General features: G+C 44.6%; 2 protein-coding genes across 3 annotated transcripts; one reads left to right on the forward strand and one right to left on the reverse strand.

The window, feature by feature from the left end:
• Positions 1 to 2,650: 2,650 nt before the first annotated feature.
• tfpi2 (tissue factor pathway inhibitor 2) lies at positions 2,651 to 4,902 on the reverse strand. The gene is made up of 5 exons (XM_037090113.1): positions 4,743 to 4,902; positions 4,484 to 4,654; positions 4,107 to 4,286; positions 3,774 to 3,947; positions 2,651 to 3,188 (listed from the first exon to the last, which is right to left on the reverse strand). The coding sequence occupies exons 1-5, from the start codon at positions 4,861 to 4,863 to the stop codon at positions 3,088 to 3,090; spliced, it is 747 nt and encodes a 248-aa protein (XP_036946008.1). The 5' UTR covers positions 4,864 to 4,902; the 3' UTR covers positions 2,651 to 3,087.
• Positions 4,903 to 4,904: 2 nt separating this feature from the next.
• On the forward strand, positions 4,905 to 6,795 carry gngt1 (guanine nucleotide binding protein (G protein), gamma transducing activity polypeptide 1). Of its 2 annotated transcripts, none has more exons than XM_037090125.1 (4): positions 4,905 to 5,105; positions 5,961 to 6,028; positions 6,137 to 6,235; positions 6,378 to 6,795. In XM_037090125.1, the coding sequence occupies exons 3-4, from the start codon at positions 6,140 to 6,142 to the stop codon at positions 6,501 to 6,503; spliced, it is 222 nt and encodes a 73-aa protein (XP_036946020.1). In that variant the 5' UTR covers positions 4,905 to 5,105; positions 5,961 to 6,028; positions 6,137 to 6,139; the 3' UTR covers positions 6,504 to 6,795. The 2 variants fall into 2 exon arrangements, with proteins under 2 accessions (XP_036946020.1, XP_036946029.1); XM_037090134.1 differs by having other exon boundaries at positions 4,942 to 5,019.
• Positions 6,796 to 7,127: the final 332 nt, after the last annotated feature.

Here is a 7,127-nt window from a genome sequence, read left to right on the forward strand (position 1 = left end):
AACAGTATTATAAGAGCTGAGGATTTAGTTTATTCTGAGGAGCTGCGGCTTTTAAATATTCAGTTCATGCTCGCACATCCTTCAATGTCAGCTTTTATTCCAGTCTAATTGAGCAGCCGTAAAAGCAGAGAGGAAAGTTGTTTAGCATGAAGCTGGTGGTCTCGATGCTCTCATGCTGCCAGGAGCTCTCTGTAGGCACTGCTCACTTCAGCGAACAGGATCCACCTACAGAAACAGACTGTACGGGATAAATGCTGCTGAGTCAACAGCTGAGCTGCACAGCGTGGGTTGATCGAGCATTCACAAACATACAGTAACTACAAAACTCTCCTCTCTCTGGAGTTTTTTGGTTTAATTAAAGCAGTCAGAAAAACAGCAGATTTCTTCCACTTTGAGCTTCAGCTGACAGTTTTTATTATGAATAAATAGAGTGTATTTAAACATAGTTGTAGCCATAATCAAAGAGTTACAAGTTACTTTCTTTGGTTGCTGTTTGGTTTGTGAAAGTGCCACCAGGGGGCGTCTAAGATGCTCCCTCACCTCCAGCTGCAGCACAGTGAGCCATTAGCATGTCTGTCTCCAAGTGTTCAAAAGACTTCAGCAGCTACATATCCACAGAATATTCCTGCCTGATAAATGGCCTGAGGTGGCTTCCTACATGGAATTAATCTCATCTTAAATGAGAAGCATGTTTCAGTGTAAACGCTCATTAATCACCTGTGAGAATGAGGGACAGAATTACGCTGCCTAATGTAGTGCAGCTAATGAAACAACCAGCATAGGATCAATTCATCTGCAGCCCTCTGAACTACAGCCAGGCTCCTGCAGTCGCTCTTATACTGCCACCCATTAAAGGCCCAATACATGGTTTTATAATAATTAAAAGTTATCCACCGTGTCTGTTCTCAAACATTTGTCATGTCTCCCAGTGATTAAAACATGTTGCTTCAAGGTTTGATTGACTCAAGACAAAATGACTGTCACTTGTAATATGGAGTGAAAATAAGAGAACAGCTGACATCTCATGAAGGAGTGTGTGTTTTCTTCTCCTCTCTTCTCTTTTATGTGTGTATTTTAAGAGCAGAACTGATCCGATCAGGAGAGCAGCAAACGTTACAGTCAGACTGAACACACATGTTCCTCAGGCTGCCATGAACACACACAAAACAAACCACAACACAACACACAAATAACGGAAACACACAAGGAGAGGAGCACTGTGCAGCAACAACACAGCGTTAAAGGATCTGATGTTAAATGTAGTTAAAGGAGCGGTGTGAAGTTCTGGAGAAGAAATCTTAATCAGAGGAAAAAGATCTGTTTTCATGACTGAATAAACAAACTGACTCTGTCTCTGTTTTTCTGTGTTTATATGTGGCGGACCCTGCCACCTGTCTAACCTCTGACAGTGTTCTGGGATCTTATTCTCCTCTGAGAGCAGCTTGTTTATTCAGCGAAGGAACATTTCTCAGATTGTGTTATTACCTCATTAATATGTCAGATATTAAATTTCTGAGTTTGAGTTGATTTTCAAAAAACAACATAGTTCACCTTCAAGAAGAAAACCTGAGAACTGAATAATAATGAGCGTATGAGCATATACACCTGAGTCTACTGCAGTACAGGTTACTGCTGACTGCTGTGGTGCTAACTCACCTGAGGCTCCCTGTGGCTGAAGCTTTCTCCAAAAACACAACATTTCTTGTATTCTTATCCATTAAAACATCCACAAAGAGAAAGTTTACGTCAAAGACGAGCGATGAGCTCAACATCTGTCCCCAGAACCACCTGCAGTGCTGAAGACACTGAGATGAGGCGGACTGCAGACTGTGAGAGTGACATCGTCTCTCATATCTCCATCCTGCAGATGATTTATCCTTGCTTCTTAATAGCAAAGGGCCTGGACAAATGTATTACCTTATACTGCTATTTATAGCCAAGCCAGATGGGTGAGCAATCTCCTCTGATATCTTCCATAAATATTTATTGTCTGAAAAGTCCCACGGCGATTCAACTATTCTATTATAAGAGATGAGACAAGGCAGGTTAGCTTCAGCACTGAAAACCAGGTGCATGTTCAATACGTAGCCTGTTGTTTGATTTCCCTTGGGGTACATACAGTATAACATCCTAATGAGTCATTAAAATATGTGTGCATGCATTAGACTGTCGAGTTGTTGTTTTTTCACTATAGTAACATTACAATTGCTGGAAACATGATAAGAAGCTGATGATTCACATTTATCAAACATTCAGCTTCCCCTCCTCTGAACATGCATCTCTAATGAACCTGCACCGGTCACATTTTTGGCTCCATGATTGCTTCCTGATTTAAGGCTGGGCTGAAGCCACAGAGATAGGCCTGAGTGCCTCGCACAGTATTACCAGATAAGGAGGAAAGACAGCAGCATTAGTACGGAGCAGAAGAGGCCTCGAGATAAAGTGAAAGTGCCTGAAAGAAAGTGAAGAAATGAGCCCAGCCTGGATTCTTTCTGCTGTTTGTTTTGTTGCGGCTGCAGTGTTGTTGAGCCTCCTGAGAGTTATTAATAAGAACGCTCTTCAAGGTTACCTGTGTGTGCGTGTGTGTGTGTGTGTGTGTGTGTGTGTGTGTGTGTGTGCTGCAGTGGTGGAACAAGTTACAGTCGAGTCGTTTGAGAGAGTAAATGTCACTTTACTGACGACAGCAGCATAAAAGAACACAATACTTTATAAAATTCTGTATATTTCATCAAAATCGTGCTTATAAAACAGATAAGCATGTCAAAACCTTCACTATTATAAAAAATAATAATAATAATAATAATGTATTATTATAGAAACAGACATCACAGACACACAGTATGAGGAACATTAGTGCAGTAGTAACAAACTTCATCAACAGCATACAGTGAATCACATTTGGCGTCGCTCATCGAGCATCACACAGACACAGTGAACATGAGTGAATGAGCCTCTCAGCCTCCTCCAGCCTCCACACAGAGACCTGCTCAGCAACACTTTGGCATCAGACACAGTCGCTTTGTCACATGTTAGTTTACATCACGCAGCTCGTCGCAGTCAGAGTCCCTGAGGACACGCGGTCCACGTCTACGCCTGCAAGATGGTGATGTGGCCGCTTCGACTGTTTCGATTGTTTCGATTCCTTCTCATGCGGCGGACTTTTCCTTGAGCTGCATGTTTTTTTCCTCCTGAAACAACCAAAAAAAAATTCAAAATTAAGATTAGAACAACAGCCTAGAGTTCTTAGAGAACTTTAAAGGTGCACTACGTAGTTTATGCCTTAATATGGCTTAATCTATGGCTTCATGGCGCTGTCACCTCTCTTCATTTTATGCTGTTTTACTTTGTTTATTAGTGGCGGACCCTGCCACCTTTCCTGCTTCACACAGTGTTCTGAGACCTTCATTCCTTCATTCACTTATGGAAAAAAAATATATCTGAGTTTGTGTTATTACCTCATTAATATTCTGGGTTTGACGCTCTTCTCTAAAACTACAAGGTGCCCCTTTAAGAGCCACATTCACTTGTTTTCCTCTCAGTCAGGACATAATGATCGGCTGCAGTGCGTTTGGAGGACACCAGTCCCCCGAGTGTGCTGCAGGTCAGGGGCTCTGCAGATTCCAAGAGCAGTCTTTAAGCCTGATGAACTGAGCCTTACTTGGCGTTCCCCCAATTCGCCTTTCAAACCAACAAGTTCTAACTGGCAACCCAAATACAGTCTGCAAACCGTCCTCTCCAGTTTCAGCTGCGTTGTGCTCGTTGCCTTCACACACCTCGAACACACACGTCCGTGCAGCTCTGCCTCGACACGAAGTTGTTGCTGCTCCCGCCGCAGCCCGAGTAGACGAACTCCTCGCACATCTTGGTGGCGGTGTTGTAGTAATACCGAGGAATGGAGGCCGAACACTTGCCTTTGTCCAGAGGATCCAGGCAGAGCACAGGGACAGCTGTGACAGAAGACCCAGAGAACATGAGGCACATCATCATGTGTCATACGTCAGTGTTTTGCAATAGCATTGCCACACAGCAGTCTGCACACGCAGAGGTGGCAGTCACCTCAGGATTACTCAGAGGCAGCACGTCACAGCACACACGTCTGTACTCACATTTCTTTGGGCTGCAGTACTCCATGCAGGAGTCGAGGTCATAGAAGTTGTTGGAGTTGCCCGCGCAGCCGCCGAAAGAGAAGGGCTCACACTGCATGGTGGTCATGTTGAAGAAGTAGCGGTGAAAGAGGCCCCGGCAGGGTCCCTCGTCTCTGCTGAACCTGCAGATCTGAGGAATCTCTGTGGAGGGGGGACACCAGAGTCTGAGCTGGGATCAGGGTGGCTTCACAGTCCGGATAGTTTAGTACAGTTATAACCTCCACACACACGTTTTCAAATACAGCAAACACAGAGTGTAAAAACACCAGCAGGGCACTTTCAGTAACTTTCAGAGGTGGACGAGGTCACATCACCTGAAGTGTTCGATCAGAACTTACTTGGGATTCTGAAACACGTTTTCTGGCACTCCTGGTAGCTCCTGAAGTTATTGGCATTTCCTTGGCAGCCGCCGTAGTAGAAAACCTCGCACTTCTGGGTGATGGTGTTGTAGTAGTAGCGCTCGATTTCTCCTCTGCAAGGTCCCTCGTCCACTTGAAGGAGACACACGGCTGAAAGCAGCAGAGATCATTGTTACTAGACCAGAACCGCCGCAGAACCGCAGAGCGCGCAGCTGGATGTGAAACAGAGCTGTCTTACCTTTAGGAGACAGCAGCGCCAACACGCTGCACAGCGAGGACAGAAGTACAAACAGCGTCAGCGTGCAGAAGTCCATGGTGAAAGTTTTCTGCTGCAAAGTCTTTTCCGCTTTGCCGAACATCCCGACACAGCAGCCAGCTTTATAACTGAGCGAGGTGTTTCCCAGGGGGGGATACAGGGGCGGGGAGGTTCTGAGTTCTGACTCACTGCATGCTGCCGTGAAACTATCAGAGTGCTGCTGACGTCACAGCTCCTCGTTAACGTTGCGTGGATTAATGTGCGTAAAAGAGTTTTAATGTTGTGAGTAACTGTAATAACACGAGACAGATGAGGTCCCGCCTCTGCTCCAGGAGAGCCAATCAGGTGGGTCCACTGGGCACTGAGGATGATGATGATGATGATGATGAGGATGGTTATGATGATGATGATGATGATGATGATGATGATGATGGTTATGATGATGATGATGTCATACAGTGACTGTCAGCATCTCGGCCATTTTTCTACATAATAAGTTTTACAACAGTCTTGTGCAACTTGCACCGATCACTCATCTGATCCATCCTGCTGAGTTCCCATCACACCCGCCTGTGACTGGACCTGAATCCCACACACACACACACACACACACACACACTGACACACACTCTCACTCTTATCTTCCGTTTAGTTTAATGATTGCAGCCGCCTCCAACATTCTTTCTTTCGACACAGAACTGACCTGATCCACTAAACTCGCTCCTCTGAAAGCAGAGGGAGTGGATAGGAACACACAACAGAACACAACTTTTTCATCACACACTGCTTCTCCTCTGGTTTGTTCCATCTATCACTGAGGGCGTCATTGGAAAAGTGCCGTGCAGTCATGTTCAGAACGGTGACGTGTCTCCACCTTGACAGGTGGAGGCTAAATACAGATTAGCCATCTTATCAAAGTGACCTGATACAGGAGGCACCACCTCTTAACCCACTTCGTCATGGAGGAAATAAAATCAGAGTCACAATCGCACACATTCACATTCAGTCTACAGTGTACAGATCTACAGTCAGAACAGATCAGTGTTTAATAAAGTCATGAAGAACCCAAACAGACACCTGAGAGAGTCAACGTCCGGTCTGATAGCATGCTGCAGACCCTGACATGATCATACAGCAGGGGCCTTGTTTTAATCAGATTAGCGGATTAGGATTGTTTATGCAGATTACTTTATAACCCAGATTGAGGGCGAGGAGCGGGATTCTTCAGCAGGACTTCAGGGCTGGAGGACTGCTCCCTGTAAGCATCCGTGAGTAACACTTCAGTTCTTTCAGTTAAGTCTTGTGCAGTGTGAGTTTCTGTCGTATAGCTGTGAACACTTCGCCACTAAAAAGATGAATGTTTCTGTTTTTGGCAGACGATGCCGGTCATAAATGTAGACGACCTGACGGACAAGGACAAGGCTGTGATGGAAGTAAACCAACTTAAAAATGAAGTGAAACTTGAGAGGTGGCTGGTGAGTAATCTGTGAGCGTCAGTGCCTTTGTAGTTGTTAAAGATGCCGGTGAATACATCTAATACATGACAAGCAATTATACAAAAGTGCAGCTGAAATATATCTCTGGATGAAAGTGTCTCAACACCTTTTATGTCTTTAGACATCTAAATGCTGTGAGGAACTCAAGGACTACATTCAGGCCGGAGAGGAGGAGGACATCCTCGTAAAAGGCATCCCAGAGGACAAGAACCCCTTCAAGGAGAAAGGTGGCTGTGTCATCTGCTAGACGGGACCTGAGGAGCTTTTCATATCTCAGATTAGCACCCGAGGACATTCTCTCTGCTCCCGCTCAATGGATTTGCAGACCGAGAAGACTAGAAGGACACAATAAAGAAAGAATTTGTAAAACTTCACCAGTCCCTTTGTAAATGATTCCCCCATCGTGTGACCCGATTTGTAGCTTTCAAACTTTGCTCTTTGAAAAGACGCAATAAATAAGAGTTGTTTTGGGCACCAGTTACATAATGCCTCTCTCATGTGGTGTGTAGTCTGAGAAACGGCTCGTACTGTTGTTTCAAACGCAGAAGCAGCTGTCATTAAATGTGCTTGTTTATAACTCAGCCTGTCTCCATCAGTCTCTGTGGGAAGGAAGCAGATGCATCCTCATAACTCAGTTTGCATACATTAAGACTTTACCAAACCAACTCTCATACAGATTTATAAGATTAATAACAGTTGGAGCATACGTCATGGTGAAGACTTCAGACTTTCATATTTTTCTGCTCTTGTTCTCCACAGTGTCTGATTAGTTTCTTGTGTTTTCAGTAACAGGCAGCCATTTGTTTTCTTTAATTCATTTATGAAAATCAAGCAGCAGACAGACTTGTGTGAATGGTAGTCGATTCCTGGA

This window comes from Acanthopagrus latus, chromosome 3 (assembly GCF_904848185.1).
Source record: "Acanthopagrus latus isolate v.2019 chromosome 3, fAcaLat1.1, whole genome shotgun sequence".
Lineage (NCBI taxonomy): Eukaryota > Metazoa > Chordata > Actinopteri > Spariformes > Sparidae > Acanthopagrus > Acanthopagrus latus.

Coding starts and splice junctions, on each gene's coding strand:
- tfpi2 (XM_037090113.1), bottom strand. CDS start 4,863: ATGTTCGGCAAAGCGGAAAAGACTTTGCAGCAGAAAACTTTCACCATG. Junction 4,287..4,483: donor AACGTGTTTCAGAATCCCAA/GTAAGTTCTGAT, acceptor CCCCCTCCACAG/AGATTCCTCAGATCTGCAGG. Junction 3,948..4,106: donor GTACTGCAGCCCAAAGAAAT/GTGAGTACAGAC, acceptor CTTCTGTCACAG/CTGTCCCTGTGCTCTGCCTG.
- gngt1 (XM_037090125.1), top strand. CDS start 6,140: ATGCCGGTCATAAATGTAGACGACCTGACGGACAAGGACAAGGCTGTG. Junction 6,236..6,377: donor TGAAACTTGAGAGGTGGCTG/GTGAGTAATCTG, acceptor TTATGTCTTTAG/ACATCTAAATGCTGTGAGGA.